The sequence below is a fragment of the Hibiscus syriacus genome, unplaced genomic scaffold (genome assembly GCF_006381635.1).
Source record: "Hibiscus syriacus cultivar Baekdansim isolate YM2019G1 unplaced genomic scaffold, ASM638163v2 tig00002840_pilon, whole genome shotgun sequence".
NCBI lineage: Eukaryota > Viridiplantae > Streptophyta > Magnoliopsida > Malvales > Malvaceae > Hibiscus > Hibiscus syriacus.
This window is the reverse complement of record NW_024061947.1, coordinates 7492180-7514863: the sequence shown is the minus strand read 5'-3', so window position 1 is coordinate 7514863 and position 22684 is coordinate 7492180. Positions and strand designations below refer to the sequence as shown.

Sequence of the window (22684 nt, the reverse complement as noted above, 5' to 3'; positions counted from 1 at the left end):
TAGGGGCATACTGTAATGAGGGCTTGAGAGGAACAAACTCTTTAAAATTAAGTGGTTCAAAAGCTAGCCTGCTGCTTCTCTGATGAAAAATCATTAGGCTCTCCGACCTTTAAGTCTTCGAATAACCTCTCATCAGGTCCCACCTGAATGAAATTGTCTTGGCAAAATTGATATGCTTCTTTCGTGATTACTGTATCCACTTCTAAAATGCTTTGGTATTTTTCAGAATCATCTATGTACTTGAGGGATCGGAAGACATTCACAGTGACATGTTGATCGGCCACTCTCATGGTCAGCTCGCCCTTATCCCAGTCGATGATAATGCGACCGGTAACTAGGAAGGGTCTTCCCAAGATGATGGGTGCTGTGTCATCGACCTCACAGTCCAGAATCAGAAAATCAACAGGAAAAACGAACTTGTCAACCCGCACGATGACATCTTCAATTCGCCTTTCAGGACGCACATGTGAACGATCGGCTAATTGCAAGATGACGGATGTGGGTCTCGTATTTCTTATCCCAAGCTTTATAAAAATTGACTTAGGAATCAAGTTCATACTTGAGCCAATGGCACATAGTGTCTTCCCAATAAATTTGTCTCCTATCGAACATGGGATGATAAAACTGCCCGGATCATGTTTCTTCAGTGGCAGCTTGCTTAAGGATGAGCAAAATTCTTTTGCCATGGCAATTGTCTCATCCTGCTCAGTCTTTCTTTTTTTGGTCACAATCTCCTTGAGGAACTTAGCATATGTAGGCATTTGTTCTATAGCCTCTAGAAAAGGAACATTGATTTGAAGTTGACTCAGAATGTCAATAAATTTTCTAAATTGAATATCCTTGTTATGCTTTTTCAGTCTTTGCGGAAAAGGAGGTGGGGGTCTAGCTTCCTGTACTGACGGGGTGGGAACATAATTTGCCTTGGCATTTTTGTTTGCTCCCTCAATCACTTTACTTGATGAACTCTCATCCTTATCCTTTTCCTCTGGTGCTTCTTCTAGCACTTCTTGATCAGCTTGTACAGTCTCAGGGGGTGAATTATCCTTCGATCTTCTCTAAAACTTATCTTCGACATTAATTCGTGTACCACTTCGTAGAGTTAGCACACTACAATGCTCTTTTCCATGAGATTTTGTGACTTCAATGTCACTCGGCAGATGTCCTGGTCGTCATTCTTGTAATGCCGCGGCAATTTGACCAACCTGATTCTCCAATGTCCTCAGCAACGAACTATGGCTCTAAAGTAGAGCCCTTTGGTTTTTTAAGGAGGTTGCATGGTCTTGCAACATTATCTTCGTTGTTGCTATGAACTCTTGTATTGTGGCCTCCAAAGAACTGGTGTTAGATGAAGATAACCCTCCCTTGTTGAAATTATGCCATGGCATATTCGATTGAAATCCCTATGAGTCATTGAAATTCTGCTGCTGAGCTGGTTGATGAGCAATGCTGGTTTCTTGATTTCCTCATGAAAAGTTTGGATGTTGACGCCATCCAGGATTATATGTGTTGGAATAGAGGTTATTGTTGCCTCGGTTGAAGTTGCCTACAAAGTTGATAGATTCTTGATTAGTCAGGCAGTCACTCTCATTGTGATTATCGTGGTATAATAAACATGTTGAATGGGTTGCCTTTACTTTTCTCACCTCGCTTGGTCTTTAAAAATTCTTCAACATATTGGTGATAGCAGCAAGTTGGGTGGACACCAAATCCTTAGTGTCTAGCTCGAAATCTCCATGTGATTTTCGCCCAAGTCCAAGCCTTGTGGATGGGAACTGATAATCATTGGTGGCAATCATGTCCAGAATGTCAAATGCTTCTACTGGTGATTTGTCAAGTAATGTCCCATTTGCCGAGGCATCTAGCATCATCTTCGTGGGTGCATTAACTCCATTGTAGAACATCACCACTTGCATCTAGTCTTCAAAACCATGATTTGAACATTTACGAAGCAATTCTTTGTATCGATCCCATACATCGACTTGTCATCAGCTTGACCAAAAGAAGCAATGTTGTTCCTCAGTTGGATGTTTATGTTCGGAGGATTATACCGCAACAATTGTTTTTGTACAGATCAGCCCACGACTCCATTGAACCCGCTGGAACGCCACTCAACCAAGCTCTTGCTCGGTCACGCAAGGAATATGGAAATATCTTTAATTTCAGAACATCTTCGTGCACTCTTTGTTGGCGAAAAGAATCGCACACCTCTAAGAAGTTACGAATGTGCTACATGACATCTTTATTTGGCATGCCCCTAAATTGCTCTATGGAGTTCAGCATATTAAACATGACAGGTTTGAGCTCGAAGTGGGCTGCCTGAATTTCTGTTGCCACAATTCTAGGATTTAAGTCATCTAAGATCGTGTTTAAGTGATCATGAATGACATGAGGTCGGGTTGCATTCCCATCATTTAGATTTACCTTCGCATTCTGATCATCCTCATGACCAATGCCTTGATTTCCAATTTGATACATATTTGCACGTTGAACACTTATTCTTTGCCTAAAAAGCCTCTCGATCTCAGGTTCAACCGGTTCTAATAGCTCGTCCGAATGTCTTCTGGTCATACACCATGAAAAACCTAAAAAAGATAAGGAAAATAAAAAGTAAAACTACCTAAAAAAATAAACAAGTAAAATAATAATGCCATGACAAAACAAAATAACTTCCAGTTGCCAATCCCCGACAACGGCGCCAAAAACTTGTCCGCTATTTGTGAGTACTATATATGGGTACGGAAATATGTGCAAGTATACATAATCGAACAAGTAATATATTGATGAGTGAGTATCATCTCCAAAGGGATTGGAGGAAATTGATAAGTTCAATCAAAACGCTTTACTATGTCACATAAGTAAAGTTAGTGATGTTATTTGCAAATGAAAATGTTGTGGTAGAATGAATGGATGTTGTGGAAATTGTCTAATGGTGATATGGTAGTAAATTGAGATGTTATGGCAAATTGAATTGTGTTGAATGCAATCAAATGAAAATGTAAAGGCAAAATAAATTGTAAATATTGGATTTGCTTATAAGGACTTTAGACTCCTCACACGACAAGCTACTATGGGAATGAGTGATAGGAGTTACTTAGGAAATTTAAGTCTACTTCTCATAATGATCTTACTTCTATGTTTAATCTGATCGACATAGTCTACTAGGGTGCCCTATGCTATCTCTAGTAAGTGACTCGACAGAGTGAAGATGCCTTGGCAAAACCGGTTGGCGTAAACCCTTGTAGTGATCTTATTGGTCCAGATAACAGGATATGTCTCCGTAATACCTTTTTGCGGCAACATTAGCATCTAACCTATCGCTCATACATAACTCATTTTAGTTGAATGAAATCCTAGCCTTATCTCTAAGGTGGATTAGGCCTAGTTACTCTCTAGAACCCCTTGCTTATGTGGTTCCTCCCTAGTTTCTCTCAAACACTAAGAATGTGCTACCTAGACATTCTCTCGAACACTAAGTAATCTCCTAAGGAACGACTACCCTCGTAGCTCCTACAACCTTAAGGCGTTAAGCTTCATAAACAAAACAGAATATAACATAGAAAAATAATCATTCATTAGAGTAAAACTTAAATATCCAAAATAAACTCCCACCAAATAGGATTAGTTCATGGTGGGGTTCAAAATAAGCAAGCACAAAGCAAATTAATTCGTTCCTTACAACCCAAAAGATAAAATATGAAAGCAAAGAGCAAAGGGTAGGAAGAAAAGCCTTCGACGTGCACTGTCAGAGCTTCCCTCGGCCACCACGAACTGTCCCATCGATCTAGCTCCTCTCGGACGCCTAGTTCGCCACTCCCTCTAGCTTGTCAACGGAGGAATGCCAAGGCAAAAATGATTGACGAAAAAAAGAGAGAGAACTTTTTCTCCGAATTTTTAGGCTCTTGGCGGCTGTCTAAAAATCTCCAAAGTCTCCTCAAAAAGTCAGGCTTCATCTTCTATTAATAGGGGAGAATGAACCTATGGTTTTGTGTTAAAATTACACTAGCACCCTAAAGTTCATTCCTTTTATGTGAGAGTAGGTGCAAAGATGGTAACTAGCCCCTCCATTATGACTAATTGCAGAATGCACTTTTTATGTCATGACAGCTGGCTCTTACTAAAAATATTCTTCTTTTATTTTGATCGCTCTCGAAATGCCAACTGGTTCGGCATTTGCATTATGCTCAACAGTCCCCTTATGTCATGACATTTCCCTTTTGCTTTTTCTTGCTTCTAAATCCTGCACATCACCAGACAAACACCTTCCCCATAAAGCAACATTGATTACAAAATAAAATGTCGCGGCAAACAGAATTTCACCACATGCAACTATATGCTCCTAAATGCATCTATATGATCCTATATGAGCTCTAAGACAGTCAATAACTTAAGTGAAAAGGTCTCAAATATGACCTTTTTACGGGGTTATCAGGTTCATGGAAGTATATAATTTGGATACTATTAAAATGTAACGCATTTTGAATAATTTTACGAACTTCAAAATACGAAATTGTATATGGATCCTCTTTCAACCTAATCGACTCACCACCTACATATCACACATATGGATCGCGGACAAATTTGCCACCAACATGCAAATTCATGTAATACTCATTTTCCTTGTCCATCTGCATTTATAATAAAAAAACATTAATGTTAGCATGCACATGGAGGGACCCAAATAGTGTAAAAAAAGATAATTAATGCTGAATATGGGGGACCACTTTCCCAATAAAAAAACCAAACATGCAGTCCCCACCACTCATATACCCTACAAAATGCAGTCCCCAACCGATGATATATTCATCCAAAATAATCTTTCCACATTCGATTCATTACAGGAAACCCAAGTAATTAAGCCTCAAACCCAAATATATACCCTTTCGTGTAAAACCCACAAGTTATTAACATCCCACAAGTTAGAAAACCCAAATATTTTACAAATGCTTCGACACAATGACATAAACCAAAACATTTAACCCTAAACCCATTATACCTAAACAAACCCAAATAATCGATGTTATTCTTTACGAACTAAACTCACATTCTACTGTATTTAAGATGGAGAGATTGAATGGGGAAAAGATTCAAAATTTGTTCTTGTATAGGAGATTTGATGGAGTCGAAATTGAAAGGGGGATATGCGATTAGGTTTTTGATTTGATTTGTATTGGGGATACTTGGGTTTGGGGGGAAATACCGTTTGAAGCGTATATGTATGCTAAACGCGCGTATCAAGTTTTTTTTAAAACCTTGACATTTATTTTTGGTTTATTACCATATTGTTACACATAACTATTGATTAACATGCCTGGCCTGGTGGTAAGGGCCATCCCATTTCACGCCCTTACCCCAGGTTCGAATCCCATTCAAAGCATTGGGAGCCTTTCATCCCCTCTATCAAATACACGCCAATAGGAGAGTGACACATGTCACTCTCCTACTGGTTCACATTTTTAATTTACATTTTATTATAAAAATCTTACGTGTAAATTACACGTCAGCATAAAATAGTGACATGGAAATGCCATATCATCATCGATGACCACATGTGTATTCCACGTCAGATGGAACCGTTGAGCGTCAGTTGACTGACGGTTTCCATTAAACGGGGGGACTTATGCCTCATTATCAAACGTTGTGGGTAGAACTGCTCCAAAAAACGATTTGGGCACAAATGCATATAATGTCAAACGTTAGGGGTATTTGTTTGCATTATGCCAAGATTAAATGGTATTTTGATAAAATGGTAGTTTATGGCTTTTATTACAGTCGCATAAAATTGCAGTGAAACGAGATACGTTTAGGAATGTTTAAATTAAAAGCATTACTAATAAGATGTGGAATAGAATGAGATATATGGCTTAAGTGATGATGCCAATTTTCAGTAGATGATAGGTTGACAGAGTGAATTGTGGGACGAGCTGAATGTCATTCATAGATGTCATTTTTAATTGGTCATTGAAGAAGTAGTTCCCCCGTGCAAAGATCCCTCACGTGATAAAAATTTGGTAAGAATGCGGTAGAAGTATTATTATCACGACAAAATTTAGAACTAGAAATAATATTACGAGAAACAAAAGGTACATGAAGAACGTGATTAAGATTAAATTTAACAGTATAAGTGAAAAGAGAAGTGAAATCGGTGTTGGAGGTGTTTAGACCTGAGCCATCTCCAATAATAAGTTAATGAGTACCATCATAAGATGAGTAAAGTGCAAGGTTATCAAGATCATTAGTAATATGATGAGTAACACCACTATCAAGAAGCCAACCATTTAAGGGTAAATTGGTTGCGATTTTAGCATAAGCATGCGGGATTAAGGGTTGATAACCTTTTGGGACATGGTGAGATTGGGAAGGTGGTATGGCATTTGGAAATTGATGGGAGAAAACAGGACATTACGAGACATAATGATCTTGAGTTTGACACCACTGATATCTACTTTCGAAAAGATGAGCAGGTCGAGAGGAATAAAAGTGTTGATTTGGAGTGGAGAGAAAACCATCATGAGATGTAGGAGGACATGATGAATAGTTATATTTTTTTGTTTAAATGTATATTTATCAGTGGCAGGAAAGGTTGTGGATGAGTTAGATTTGTGTTTGAGTGAGAGTTCTCGGTTGATGAGTTTTTCATGTAACTCTTCAAATGTGATAGGAGTTTTACGACTTTGAATGAAATTGATGACACTATTATAGTCGATATCATTGAGTTGATCATGAACTTTATCAATTATATCATCAGGATTAAGAGGATAACCAAGAGAGTTTAGTTGATCAGTGCAACGTTTAATCTCTTGCATGTAGTTAGAGATTGAATGAGAGTACCCTTGGTAATACTGCAAAAATGATCCTTGATTTGCTTAAAGTGACCTTTGGAGGGACTAGCATAAGTTTTTGTAAGAGTCTGCCAAGCATCATGAGTGGTAGAACATTGTAAAATGAGACAGACAATGGAGTTGGAAAAGGTGCCGACAAGGGATCCGAAAATGAGTATCTTAACAAAACCAGCTGTTGTATGAGAGATTAGGAATGATAGTGTCATTTTGGGTAATGATTTTATAATGATCAAGATTAGAACCATCGATGAATTTATGGAGTTTATAGTTAATAAGTGTGGCTTCATGTAGAGTTTTCCATGAGAAGTAGTTGGTGGGAGCGAGTTCGAAAATGTGAGAAAGAGAGACAATGATGAAAGGCTTGGTAGTTTCAACAATGTTAGGAATAATCCCCCAACATTTAGTCTATTTGCAATATGATCCCTCAATATTTAGTCCGTTTGCAATATAGTCACTAACGTAACTGTTAGGGGACCATATTATAAACAGACTAAATATTGGGGGACTGTATTACAAGTTTTAAAAGTTGGGGGACCTAAATAAAAGCTTTAAAGAAGTTCAGTGACCATTACTATACTTTACCCTTAAATTTAAAGTTTGTGTGTCTAGATCAAGTAAATGATCTTCAATGAAAAGATGAAATGTGAATCTCTAAGGAAGATTGCAAGCTAAGGACACCAGGTGAGTGCAAATTTAATTTGTACTTATGTTATTGAACAAACATTGGATTGTGATGAGCCAGTGACAAAGTTACAATGGTAAGAAGTGACTCCTAATTGTTATGTGTTTTTTGGTGCATGCATTATGTGCATTTGGTGAGGTAATATAATTAGTAAACAAGTTGAAAATGCAAATAGGTGAAATCCGCTTAGAATTTATGTTTTGGACAATAAGTTTAGAAAATCACTATAAACTCTACAGAAAAAATTAGAGAATTATTTTTATACTACTGGATTCATACACCAGTCTAGTTTTGTTTAGAACAAACAAAAACTGATTTTGAGGTGTATATAAAAAGATATGAAATTGTAATCGAGGATAAAATAGAAAACATGGCAGCAAATTTTACTCAAACAAATTCTGTTGGTCAACTTTGAAAATCCACCATAAATCATACAAATTGAAATGGAAGTAGTACCTTATATGGTTAGATTTATATTCAAGTTTAGTTGTCAGTGCTATAAACAGAATAATTTTTGAGTGAGTATACTAATACAAAATAATATATATTTAAAGGTAGTGCAAACTGCAAGGATATGAAATTTTAATAAATTTTGAGGTTTAACCAAACTGAAAGCAAATTATTAAGTTAAAGCTTAGTGAGGCTTATATTTTGACTTGTATATAATGTCAAAGTGAGTAATATGCATGCATGACATTATACATGGATATTTTATATATCATCGGGTAGGACTTGCGATAAGTCTACTTTCTTTATATTGGCATGATATTTATGTCATTTATTATGTATTTGACATATTCTAAATATGTCAAATGTTGAATATAAAATGCATTCATCACCGATTATTATATATGATGTTTATCATGAATATATATTATGTGTATTACAAATGTTATTTCGGGTATGAACTTCCCAATACTAAATTAAATTGATATATATTGCCAAGAATGGAATAAAAATATATTATATGCCCGAGTAAGTCATTGAATGACAGGGTATAGTTGGCATGCCATAGAGTCCAGTAGTTGCATATTCAGGATTGCACTAAAGGATACCTAACGCATATGGTGGGCACAACCTTATATGTCTTATTCGAAACCATACTAAAGGATACCTAGTACGGGTCAGTACTAAAGGATACCTAGTACTGATGGTGGGAACAACCTTATGTGTCATACTTGGGATTAGCATTGCGATTGATATACTTGACTTGCATACCTAGGGTCTTCATAGGTTTACGTTTGGGATATGGTTTATTGGTTAATAAATGATAAACAAGTGAATAAGCTTATGAGCTTATGGAATAAATGGCAAGTATATTGATAAGAATTCTATATTCGGTTTATATCATGTTAATATGTGATAATATGGTTGGAATACATGTAAAGTGATCATAATGCATTGAATATTGTTATTCATTTACTTTCATGTGTTGCATTGCCTTGAATACTACTATGATTGCCTCACTGTGTGTATACTTAGTGTGTGATGATTTTCACGCGTAGATAAAAGAAAGCGAGAGGAGGAAGGAGTTGAGCTTGACATCAATCACAAAAGAATAATTATAGGTAATAGTAATGACATCCTAACATATTTTAAATTTCTAGCTGGAATGTATACGAATAAGAGATGACAGTAAATCATTAATATAGTTAGTATCAAATATAACTTAGTATGAACAAATATTATGACACTAAACTATGTTTTAAATGTTACTTTAAATATAATTTTAAGTTAGACAATTTTATTTATTATATGAAAAAGAGTAGAATTGCTTGTTATCGTCTGAACCTGGATTTGAATTAGAAGTAAAAAAATTATATTTTTATCTTCTATGATTACTTATTTTTATAATAAATGTACAAATATGAAATTTGTGAAAGAAACGAGATTTTACCTATTTTGGTTTAAGAAATGTTTTGATTATTTGATGTGATATTTATAACTCGTGTACGGGAACGCATACGGGAAATTGGTGTTACAATTATTGGTATCAGAGCTGTAGGTTTAGCCGATTCTAGGACTAATTCGAGCTTGATTTGAGTCACAAAGTGTATACATGTCACTAGGATGTCATTGTTACTAATCTGGTGATTGTAAAGTTTGATCGATACTACTCCTAACTAATAAAGGTGAATAAATATAGTGTATGCATAAGGTGTGTGTAATCGAGGGCTTGAAGTAAGAGACCAAGTAGGAGGTTTAAGACTAGATTAATAGTGATAGTAATACAGTTAGTCACAATTCTCCTATTTAGTCTAATAATGATGATGCATCAACACAATATGAAGTGCTAATATAAGTTTAAGAAAACCCTCGTTCATGAATAAGAACAACATTGATTGAAAAATGGAACATTATGATAGAATTGATCCTAAGTGATATGTGTGGGACTAACCCTTAAGGCCAGAGTGCGAGGGTGAGTCGTATTTGTATATAGTAATTGTCTGGTAAGGATTCAACGTGGTGATTTATAATAGACTTGATAGAATTACCTTTCGAATGTAATTTTGGAATGGATTGATTACCCCTACCATGTTGCAATGAATTGCCACTTAGAGCGATTGAATTTTATAGAACTCGAAATGTTTTGAGATCTTCTTAGTAAATAAGATGGATACTCAAATTTTCTTAGTTAAGTTGGAAGATATTTCAACTGTTCGATGGTATCCAAATGTGTATATGCAAAAGTTACCTAGATTACCTCTAGATTGAGATGTAGAAATTGAAATAGAGATTTTATCAGGTGTTGTGTTTATCTCTATAGCCCCATATCGAATGACTTCGACTGAGCTTAGAGAATTAAAGGCATAGTTAGTAGAATTGGTAAAACCGGGGATTTACAAGACTAAGCGTGTCATCTGGGATGCACCATTGTTATTGTGAAAAAGAAAGACGGGTCTATGCAATTATGCATGGATTATCGTCCGTTAAATAAGGTAACAAAGAAGAACAAGTATCCTCTTCCGATGATTGATAATCTTTTGATCAGTTAAAAGGGCACATTGGTGTCTCTTAAGTTGGATATCCTATTGGGATATTATTAGTTAAAGACGAGGAAGAAAATCTTCCTGAGACAGTTTTCATAATTTGATATGAACACTACGAGTTTTCTATAATGTCGCTTGGTTTAACGAATGTTCATGTAATACTTATGAATTTGAAGAAAGAGCTGATTTGTTATTGTAATGTGTGGTTTGTAATGTGTAGTTATTATTTATATATACACACACGAATAAGATTGATTTTCGGGTTATTGGATTTAAATTTTAATTTCAATTAATATTATTTTATAAATGATTGTATGTATCAATTAAATTTAAATGGATTTAAATAATTTTACTAGAATAATTAATTATTTTTAATGATAAATGTTATGTATATCACTATAATATTGTTCCCGTAAAATTATTTGATTCAATATAATTGGTGTTATATTTGTATAATATCTTTTATGTTACATATGTTTTTTTGTATGGTTTTAAAATATGTTTGTAGACGATGAAAAATAAATTAAGCAAATGAAAAAAGGGAAAACAAAGTAGAAAATAAAAGAAGGGTTAAATTTAATAAATTCTGATCCAAAAACTAGATTATACCATGAAATCCGAGGGAAATTCACATTTTTATTTGGCTAGACTAAAACGTTTGGTACTCAATTATCTTATGGTAATACGTTAGCATCATTGTTAATTTTTTAAAGAAGAGTAATCAAAATGAAACTTAAAGTATGATATTGAAACAAAAAATAATTGGGTGACTAAAACGGAATAAAAATGATAGTTGGGGTGCTAAATGCATTGTATTCTCTTTTTATCTAGTTCTCTTTTCTCCCGGCTTTGTTGTCAACGAATACTGTCATGAATTCGAACATGGAAAATCGAGAGAAATCGGATTCCCGGGTGTTTTTTTCCCCTTATCGTAACGCCTGTTTTCAGTTAGAGAAAATAATCTCAGTAATTTAAAATGCCTTATAATATACGATTTTAACCAATTTTTTTTGGATTTGCTAAAATGACCAACAAAATCGTAACGCGAACTCTAATTTTTCAACTCAGTTTCCAGATTCGCAATGCGATATTGAAAAATGTGTTGCGATAGTTAAAATGTGTTGCGAGAGTTTAAAAAACGTGTTGTTGCGATAGTGAAAAATCCAAAATAAGTTTACATTTTAACTATTCCAAATTCACGTAGAGTTTGAAACAATAAAGAATATGTTGCGATAGTGTAAAAGATTCCCAAGCCATTTGTAAGATCTTAGTTCTTAGTTTGAAACAATAAATAATGTGTTGCGATAGTGTAAAAGATTCACAAGTATTTGTAATGTTCAATCCCACATAGTATTAGAAATACTATTGGGAATGGGTATTTAAGGCTTGGATTTCCCACTTCCTTGTTGAGTGGAAGAGAACAAGGGGGACTCTCGCGCATCGCCGCCGCCGCCACCGTCCCGCGCGGATACTATCTTTTTCGAGAAAATTCTTAAGAAACAAATGTAATATCACCAGTCGTTAAGAAACAAATGCAATGTGAACTTGAACTATCGCAATGCGATAATATAAAATCGCAATATCGCATTGCGATAGTAAAATCGCAACGCGATAATTAAAATCACGTTACGAATCTAGAAATTTACGATACTGAAGATCGAATTACGATTTAGAAATCGCATTGTGATTATGTTGATTCTTTTAGCAAATCAAACAAAATTTAATCAAAATAGTATATTATAAAATATTTTCGTTCACCGAGATTATTTGGAAAAAGTAAATAAAAAAATAAAAAGTTCACTCTAAATTTCTGGTCACTTTGGGACCCCGCCTCTCACTATTTAAACTGAAGCTTCTGTATCTCCGACAACCCGAAAGCTTCTTTTGCTTTTTCACTAGAATTCCCATTTTGAATTGCATTTACTTTTGCTGTGTTTCGTTTGTTTTTGGGGGTTGAGAGATGAGGTCGAGCTCGGATTTGGTGAGTTTTGTTGAGACTGTATTGGTAGTATCGTTAGGCGGTTCGGTAATGGATTCAATGATAATGTTGGTAACGACGTCGTTGGCGGTGGTTCTGGGGCTCTTTATTTTTCTCTGGATAAAATCAGCCACTGAACGAAGCCGTGACGCTAAACCTCTGGTTGCTCCTTACCCTGTTTCGCTCGATTCTGATGGAGATGACGATGAAGCCAGCTTCGCCGCTGGTAAAATGAAGGTCACCGTTTTCTACGGTACCCAGACGGGAACCGCCGAGGGATTCGCTAAGGTAAAAGAAGAAGCAACTTTGATGTGTTGGTTTTGATTGCTTAGTATGATGGTTTGTTTGTTGTTATCTTGAAAATGTATGACTCTTTTTTTTATGAATGAAAATGTATGACTTGAATGTTACTAGTTGAGAGAAATGAAACCTTTTTTACTGATGGAATTTGGAGAAAATTGATGTAAACTTTACTAATCAAGCTTGTTTTTTCAGTCAATGGAAAGTTGTGTGGCTGGTATAATAATTAAAGGATACAGTTCAAGGTCAAGAAGTTGCAAGGAGATGAAGGGAATGTTTTTTTTTTTGAAGTCACACTTTATGAAAATTTTAGGGTATCAGACTATTTAAAGTTCACTGTAATGTACTTTTCAACTGTTTTCGAATATTTGAATAATTTAGCTATTAGTTTAGTTGTAATAAATCGTTTATTCGTTGGAGATTTAGTTGCATTGTTGATTCATTACGCTTTTATGTCCGTACCTTTCGTCATTCCGAGCTCAAAGATATCCGGACATAAATATAGATTGAAATGTGGCTAAAATGGTTCTCTTTAGCAAATCTTTTTGATTTTAATTGTTTTGTCGATAGCGGATAATTTAGCTACATGGGGAGCTTTTTTGCTGTTACACTTGACCGGAATTGATGTGTGCTTGGAACGTGGCGATGCATGATCGGAAAGAGATGTCTGTTTTTATTTAATGGCTCACGTGTTGATGTTAAGATTTCCTGTTGCAGGCTTTAGGTGATGAGATCAAGGCAAGATATGAGAAGGCAGCAGTCAAGGTTGTTGACCTGGTATGTACACACAATTGCTTGTTACCTTGTTCTCTTACTTCAGATTTTCTTTTTCTTCTAGTGTTTTACAATTACATTAACCAAATTTTGTATGTTTTATACTAGGATGATTATGCTGCCACTGGTGAACAATATGAAGAGAAGCTTAAAAAGGAGACCCTGGTTTTTTTCATGGTTGCCATGTAAGATAGATTTTCACTTCTACTGATGCTATATTTGGTTGTGTATTTGTTTCAGCGTTATACGAAGTATGGGTTATTTAATATAATTGAGACTGACATTGTAGTTACGGGGATGGGGAGCCAACCGACAACTCTGCTAGATTTTACAAATGGCTTACCGAGGTTGGTACCTTGAAAGAGCAGTTAAATTTAGACTTTGTTTATGCCATCATTCATCTTTTTTGTTAATTAACACTCACTATTTCGTTGTTTTGTTCAAATCTAGGGGAATGGAAGGGAGCCCTGGATTCAACAACTCACATATGGCATTTTCGGTCTTGATAACCGTCAATATGAACATTTTAATAAGGTAACATTGGCTCGGGACTCGCCCGCTGAATCACTTTCTCCGTTGCAATTGTGGTATCTGGTTTTATGGTTTCTTTTTTTTCCCTTTCGTTCTTCCAAAATAGATAGCAAAGGTTCTTGATGAGAAACTTTCCGAAGAAGGTATTTTTTACTTCACTTATTTTAAGATTCCACCCTTCTGATCTTGATGAGATTCTACGAAGTGTACGATTTTTTTCTTGTGTGAAAAAGGTGCCAAAAGTCTTATCAAAGTTGGTCTTGGTGATGATGATAAATGTATTGAAGATGATTTCACTGCATGGTATGTAATGCTCTTTCAGTCGTACCCGAAATTCTGTTTCTTCTTCATTTTTGAAGCTGAAGCATCATAATATCTTACCTTGGTGACTCGAGCTTTTCTTGGGGACTATACTTCAATGTCGTGCTCTGCTAGCTTTACTGTACATCTTTTTCATTTTTTTTGTTCCTTCCTTAGGAGAGAATTGTTATGGCCAGAGTTAGATCAACTTCTTAGAGGTGAAGAAGATGAAAAGACTGTGTCTAACTCATATACAGCTGCTATTCCCGAGTATAGAGTAGTGATTCATGATCATTCTGTGATTCACATCAAGGATAATCACTCAAATATCGCAAATGGGAAATCTTCACATGACATCCACCATCCATGCAGGTAATAAGGGATGTGTGTTTTGTTCTCTCCCCATCCCACTTTTGGTTTTCATTTTGAGATCATCGTTAAATGATTTGCCAAGAGTTAATGTTGCCGTTCAGAATGAGCTCCACAAGCCTGAATCTGATCGCTCTTGTGTACATCTGGAGTTGGACATATCGGGGACTGGTATAACGTAAGTTCATAGCTTTCTAATGTTCGCTACTCTATAAATTGATTTCCTGGAATTCTATGTGAAAGTATTATTAATATTTTTGCTGCGTTTAAGTGCTTTTGACATCACAGATTTTGGTCTTAAAAAGAGGAATGAAAGATAACATTCCTTTCTGATTTTATGATCTTTTACTATTGCAATTAATAAGTGGAACTGTTACAGATATGAAACTGGAGATCATGTCGGTGTTTTTGCTGAGAATAGCATTGAGACTGTCGAGGAAGCAGCAAAATTATTGGATCAACCACTGGATTTGCTGTTTTCTATACATACCGACAACGAGGATGGCACATCCCGTGGAAGCTCATTGCCACCACCTTTCGACAGTCCATGTACACTTCGAACAGCATTGGCTCGCTATGCAGATCTCTTAAACCCTCCACGAAAGGTAAAACAAACCCCCCCCCCCCCTTCCAAAAACCAATAAAATTTCTTGAAAATTTTCCTGATCCTCTAGTCCCTTTTGTTGCTTGATTAACATTTTTCTTCGTATTCAAACTGTTTTTTTTTTTTGGGCAGGCTGCTCTGGTTGCCTTGTCTGCTCATGTCAATGAACCCAGTGAAGTAGAAAGACTCAAGTTCTTATCGTCACCCCAAGGGAAGGTTGATGGGATACTTTGTGTTGCTTTTCTTTCTCTCGGTCTCATTTGTTCTCGTTTGTTATTATTTTTCCTATTGATTATGTGTTTTTCTTCCTTTTGCCCAGGATGAGTACGCACAATGGGTTGTTGGAATTCACAGAAGCCTTCTCGAGGTTATGGCTGAGTTCCCATCAGCAAAACCTCTGCTTGGTGTATTTTTTGCTGCTATAGCCCCTCATTTACAGCCTCGCTATTATTCTATCTCATCCTCCCCTAGGTGATTGAATTTGTTCTATCTACATATCGATGCAGTATTACCGTATACTTCGGCTTAATAAGAAGATTGGTCCCTTTGGGCAGGTTTGCACCCGATAGAATTCATGTAACCTGTGCTTTAGTTCCTGGTCCAACTCCAACTGGAAGAATTCATTGCGGCGTGTGTTCAACCCGGATGAAGGTAACGAATGTATCTCTCTTGTGTGGCTCCCGTTGCTCTTCTAATTTTTCTACTTTCTTATGTACCAATAGTGTTCATGTACCCGACAGACATTACTCAGATTCTATGACATCTAACATCTAACTGCATTGAAAATTTTCAGATGCTGTTCCTTTGGAGAAAAACACTGATTGTAGCCGGGCTCCCATTTTTATCAGGCAGTCTAATTTTAAGCTCCGAGCAGATCCTTCAATTCCAGTTATAATGGTTGGACCTGGGACTGGATTTGCACCTTTCCGAGGTTTTCTACAGGTTGATTACTCCGTTTTACATTTTTCTTTTATTTTGACAGAAAAGGGGAATGAAGAAAATAACTTAAGCTATCTCTTACAGGAAAGAGTGGTCCTTAAAAAAGATGGTGCTGAACTTGGTCTAGCTCTACTCTTTTTTGGATGTAGGAATCGAAGAATGGTTCAGATCTGATTCTGATAATAACGATCTTCTAGCAGCATCATTAGCATGTCTCATTGTAATTTTCAACCAATGTTGATATTCTTTTGGAGGATTTTATTTATTTACTTGTCCTGCAACTTCTTTAGGATTTCATTTAAGAGAACGAGCTCAACGACTTTGTGGAACAAGGTCCTCTATCTGATCTCAGCGTTGCATGAGTATGTTCAACATAAGATGATGGAGAAAGCAAGTAATAGTAGTAGGAAACCACAGATATTGCAGTTAATGATATAAAAATGGAGCATTATAAGTTAAATCTGTTGTTTCTGGAGTAGAGTCAGCCTATATATGGAGCCTAATTTCTAAGGGAGGATATCAGTATGTATGCGGCGATGCCAAGGGTATGGCAAGAGATGTTCATCGTGCCTTGCACACCATCTTTCAGGAGCAGGTATTGTTCATCATCGGTTTTCTATTTTCTTCGTTCTGTGTTCGGATAAACGTAGTTTAAAGTTTTCCAGGTAGGCTTGTAATGATAATAATTTGAGTTTCACCATCACCGATTCTTGATTAGTAGGAACATTAATCTTGAAACTTGTCTACGAGTTTCAGGCGAACGTGGACTCGTCAAAGGCGGAGTCTATGGTGAAGAAACTCCAGGTGGAAGGACGATACCTTCGAGACATCTGGTGATGATGGCCCTATGCGGTTCTTCGAAACATCCATGCCAAATATGGTGGTGGATTAGGTTTATATTTTCTAGCTCTAGCATCTTTAAGTGCTTCATCTCTAACGGTCTGGGGTAAAAGTAGCTGGTAGGATAGTATGGTGGTCGAAACAAAACCCGGTTTCATCCGGTGGTAGGAGTCAGTTGTGGATGTTAATCAACCTTTCCTTAACTTGTGTAATCTCAAATAATACTAGGAATAGAAGCAAAGTTTGTGCTTAGACTCCCCCCTTCATCCAAAATTGGGATGGTCATGGTCATAATGCTCTCTGTTTGTAGGTTTGGGATGGTCATAGTTTCGCTGTGAAACTAAATAAAAAGCCAAATAAATAAACAGTTGGAGTTACAAGGCTTGGTGTTTTGCTCTTTTTTGCATGCTTATTTTCCTCCCAAAACACATCTGCATCATCTTTTACTGTTATATCCAAGTAAACAGTTGGTGTTACAAAGCTTTTATAAACGAAGAACGTTAATAATGTTAAATTTGGCTTTTATTCTTTTACTGACTAAATTGTTTAATTGAGTAATGGATGGACTAACTTGAACTAATATTCATAACAGAGGCACTTGGCAGGTCCGAAACCTAAACTACATATATAAAACAGGAAGGGCATTAATGTCATTATACCTCGCCTCGGTTCTTTCTATTTTTGGTTCGAGGGTTTAATTTAAATTAAACAATTGAAAGATAAATTCAAAAAATAAATAAATAAGATTGAGAGAATTAGAAAACAAAGATCCATATTCCGAAGAGATTCCCGTTTCTTTCTCCACAAGAACATTGTTAGGCGCGTTCTATCCACGCTCTTCAACGGTCCCCCCCCCCCCCTTCAATCACTTCTCCACACGCTTCTCCTTTCCTTCTTCATCTTTGCCCCTTCCTCTCTCTCCATTCAAAGGGTTTTAGGCGCTTTTATTTTCTCAGTTTTTATCTTAAACCCTTCTAGGGTTTTCGCCGATTCCAAAATCCTTAGTTTCATTACCATGCCATTTTCCATCGACTAACAACTATGATTGAAAATACCAATACCAAGAAACAGAAGAAGGGTTCAATCAGTGAGGAAGATATCTCTACTCTTTTACAAAGGTTAGTTTCATCTTAAGTTCGTTATTTACCATCTTGGGCTTCTTTTTAATTGCCAACTATACAGGTTTTTTTTTATTGGTTTGGGCAGGTATCCAGCAACTACTGTTTTGGCACTGTTGCAAGAAGTGGCGCAATTCCCTGATGCAAAGTTGGACTGGAATGCTTTATTCAAGAAGACTTCTACTGGTATTTCTAATGCCAGGGAATATCAGATGTTATGGCGCCATTTGGTCTACCGGGACACCTTGCTTGAGAAATTGGACGATGGGGCTGAACCCTTGGTCAGTTTTCTTTTTTTCTTTTTTTTTTTGTTTTTTCTATGGTATATATCTATGTTTATTCTAAAAGATTTGAAATTCTTTAGCTACTGCCCTATTTGATGAGATGAAATTTATTTTGGGAATTGCTCTTAAAAGTAAATACATCCTTGAAATTAATATGGTTTTCCAATATGATGCGAAACTTTCCTGTCCATTAGAATATTGTTCCTTAAGGGTGTGTTCACTTCCAGATATTCTAGTTTCTAACTTGTAGCCTGCCAATCTGCTACAGTCTTGGTTTGACTTTGAAATTGGGAAATTTTAATCATGTTTGGTCACTGCTCAAAGGGTTGAAGTGGTGGTTGTTAATTTATAAACGATTCTTTTTGGTTGAAACTTGGAAGATGAGTGTTCTTCGTATTTGTTATAGCTCTAGTCTGGTCATATAACTTTTTTTTTTTTTTTTTGCAGGACGATGATAGTGACTTAGAATATGAATTGGAACCTTACCCTTCTGTTAGTAGCGAAAGTTCAGCAGAGGCTGTAGCATGTGTGAAGGTAAGAAAATTATATGTGATTGCCATAGAATTATATGTGGTTGTTAGTATCTCTGGTCTACATAGTTTTTGACCTTATCTGGTCAATGAGTAACTTGCAAGCTCAATGAAAAGGATAATTGTAGCCTTTTGAAAATCTAACCAATAACAATATTGGTTGTCTGACTACCTTCTCTTCAAGTTTCCAAACTCATTTATCTTGTTGCCCATTTCTTTTCCAAATTCGAATTGAGTCAACTAAGATGTTTATTCTTGTCAGGTACTGATTGCTTCTGGTTTGCCAAATGACTCGAGTGGTGCAAACAGCTCAATGGTGGATGCTCCATTAACTATAAATATACCTAATCTGAGGTCATCTAGAGTGACTTCAGAAAATTTGCAGCTCACTTGCTCAAAGCCAGGGATGAACATTACTGTTCCTGTTTCTGTTCAGAAAAAGATTTTGCCTGCTGTGCCATCGACTGAAACATTGGAAGGAAATGGACCAGCTGGTGCAAACCTGCCAAATCGCAGGAAAAGAAAACCTTGGTCAGATGAAGAGGATTTGGAACTTATTGCTGCTGTGCAGAAATGTGGTACTGGGAATTGGGCAAATATCTTACGAGGAGACTTCAAGGGAGATAGGAGTGCTAACCAGCTGGCTCAGGTTTAACTAAACTGACTTTTTTATTTTATATATCTGTTTCCTTCAATATCATATCAATCCTGCTATTTATGCAATATATAGACTCAAATGCACCATTCCTTTTCTGTATGGCTGAAATTCAATTCACTTTTATAAAATTAGTATAGCAAAGTCTGAGTCTATATTTGTTGCTTTGTGGAGCTGGGAATTAATAAACTTAAATTAAAATGCCTAGTAAACATTAAAGTAACTAGATTCATTTAACATTTCTGTCTTTCCATGCTACATTGAATTTGCTTGGGATGTGAAAGTTATGTTTTGGTTGATTTCATTAGTAAGTATTGATTACGTGATAGAAAAAAACGTATTTGCTCTTATTTTCTGTATGTGTGATTTTTCTGCTCTCTTAGGTTTGGTATAATGCTTTCAGATCACCTTATATTATTTGTGAATGCTTGTGTGGCGGTGTTGGTTCTTGGAGTGTTAATGATATATAGAACAATATATACATATTTTTATCCTCTTAAGTTTCTTATTATGCTTTCTCCTCGCGATCATCTTTTTGTTGATCCAAGAAAAACTTGTGTATTGATTCTTGGAATATTAATGATATGTAGAACCATTTATATGTATGCCGCTTCAATGAAAACTTATGTAAAATTAGAAGTTGTGGGCTAACTGAAGATTTTCCTCTGTTTAATATTTGCCAAAAAAAATTATGATTCTAGTATTAGATCTTGATGACTTATTTTGGAATTAGTATTTATTTATTGTGTTAGAAGTTTGTTTTTCTTGTCAAATATGTTTTTCTGTTTGAATTTTTATCACAATGTCACTATGATAAGATCATTCATTTACAGTTGAATGATATACAAAGTCAAAAGATTTCATTGAATACAAATATAGATATATGGCTACACAAACCATTGAGGGTAGTTCTAGATCTGGGCCAAGACAAACGGTTCAAGGGGATGTTTTGAAACCTTTGAATTTAGAGTATCATGGAATAGCCCCTGCCCCTGGATGGTGAACGACTTGTATATTTTGTTGAATTAGAACTAAAAACATGTTCTGGAGATGGTGAAAATGACAGCACAAGTATATTTTCGGTGTTTCTGTTTCCATATCTCAAACAATCAGCTTTTTCTTTGGTAAATATCATCTAGTTGCTACTTTAGAACAACAATCCGTTGTTAATCTATTCCGATCATGATATCTGGGTTTGCCCGGCTTTTCCCGGGTTCAAATCCCGGCAACGGAATTTCCTCAATTCTGTATTTTTTAAGAAAAATAAAAAAAAAAATTGTCCAGTTCTGTTAATCTTATAAGATGACTATAAGTTGGTCATGCAGATTAAAGCTCCACACCAGAATGGTTTTCCTCTTCTTTTTCACAAGCTAATCGTGGCAAGTTTGTTCTATTATTTGCAGAGGTGGAATGTTATTAAGAAGCGATTTGGCAACTTAAATGTGGAAGGAAACTCGATGATTTCTGAGGCACAGTTGGCAACTCGTAATGCTTTGTCCTTAGCCCTTCCTATTCCAGATAAAAATTTAACAGGTGCTTGTTCAAACAACCCTGGTAATTTTCTCCATCTAATGCTATTTTTAAGTTATTTGAAGTGTTTGATGTGGCAGCATTCTTTTGAGTAAGTGAGCCAAACTTATGAAGTGATGAAGTTATGGGAACCTTCTTTGAAAATGTGAGATCTCTTATTCTCTTTCTAATAGACCCACTTCTTGGCTACTGGGCCAGGTTTGAAGACTGCATCTGGCTCTGGACCTCCAATTGCTAGCGGTGATGCTTCAGTTCGAACCGAAAACCAGTTCCAACAAGGCCTCCTTGCTTCTGTTGAAACCCAAAATCAGTGTCAAACATCTGTCTCATCCCATAATCGGCCTCAATATGGCCCGATCACTTCTGTGCCCACCCAAAGTCCATCCCAGCAAGGTCCTGTTGCTTCAGTCCAAGTCCCAAATCAGTCTCAACATGGTCTAATGACTACACAATCCTCATCATCTGGTTCTACTTTAAAATCTCGGGTTAACTTGAAAAGAGTCCCGGCAAAACCTTTTTCCACCACAGGCTTGATCCTGGATGCCACTGCAGTTGCTGCTGGGGCCCGCTTTGGTAGCCCAAAGGCTGCTGCATCGCTGCTGAAGGCTGCCCAGTCCAAAAATGCTGTTCATATTATGACTTCAGGTGGCTCTTCAATTAAACCTCTCATTCCAAGTGGAACCTCTTCCCAATATGTTTGCACTGGTTTAACAGCTGAACCACACTCTTCTCCCGTTACATCTTCTACCTCGCATCCTGGTTCGGTAAAACCTGCAACTCAAAGAGTTGAGGATACTCCATCTGTTTCTTCCTCTCCATTAAATGCACTAATTCAGCAATGTAATGCTGGTACATCTGGTCCAACCATTGAAGGTCCTCTGAAGGAAGAGCTGGAGGCAGCAATGGAGATTTCTGTGTCAGACAGTTCGCCTAAAGAGCAGGTGCGGGAAAATAGAGCATGTGTTTCAAAAAATGAAGAAGGTGATGGAGTTAAAGATCATAAAGAAGCTGTGCCAAATCCGAAATCCAAGTTGAATCTTGAGGCCGCTACAGGACATTCTAATAAGAAATTAATGGTTATAAGTGATCAATTATATGCCAAAGCAAACCTGGTTGAAGACAGTGAAAATGCGAATGATAGTAAGACTGATTTTTCACTGGTTAAAAAAAGTGTCATTCAACCTATAGCTGAAGAGCGATGCGGGAATCAGAACATTATTGAGACACCGGCTAAAGTTACTCCTTTAAATGATGACCGCACCAAGAATCTGGAGGTTATGAGCACACCAGAAACTGACCAAGCTACAGAGTGAGGCATGGCATCTTGTTTATAGTAAAATATCTGTCAATTTTAGGTTTTTATCCTGCTATTTTAGGAAAATATATTGTAGATATTTATCTGGAAAATGAATCTCTTGATA

General features: G+C 36.3%; 1 protein-coding gene and 1 pseudogene across 2 annotated transcripts; both read left to right on the top strand.

Moving 5' to 3' along the window:
- The first annotated feature begins 12419 nt into the window (after positions 1-12419).
- Positions 12420-17430, top strand: LOC120153631 (annotated as a pseudogene).
- Positions 17431-17921: 491 nt separating this feature from the next.
- On the top strand, positions 17922-22670 carry LOC120156149. Of its 2 annotated transcripts, none has more exons than XM_039167566.1 (6): positions 17922-18264; positions 18353-18545; positions 18996-19082; positions 19341-19727; positions 21137-21266; positions 21462-22670. In XM_039167566.1, exons 1-6 carry the CDS (start codon positions 18188-18190, stop codon positions 22574-22576), a joined length of 1989 nt encoding a protein of 662 aa, XP_039023497.1. In that variant the 5' UTR covers positions 17922-18187; the 3' UTR covers positions 22577-22670. The 2 variants fall into 2 exon arrangements, with proteins under 2 accessions (XP_039023497.1, XP_039023492.1); XM_039167561.1 differs by having other exon boundaries at positions 17924-18264; positions 21137-21287.
- Positions 22671-22684: the final 14 nt, after the last annotated feature.

What these genes read in the sequence shown, in the direction of transcription:
- LOC120156149 (XM_039167561.1), top strand. Translation starts at nt 18,188, where the DNA reads ATGATTGAAAATACCAATACCAAGAAACAGAAGAAGGGTTCAATCAGT. An exon ending in ATCTCTACTCTTTTACAAAG is followed by an intron (nt 18,265 to 18,352) that starts GTTAGTTTCATC and finishes TGGTTTGGGCAG; the next exon opens with GTATCCAGCAACTACTGTTT. An exon ending in AGGCTGTAGCATGTGTGAAG is followed by an intron (nt 19,083 to 19,340) that starts GTAAGAAAATTA and finishes TATTCTTGTCAG; the next exon opens with GTACTGATTGCTTCTGGTTT.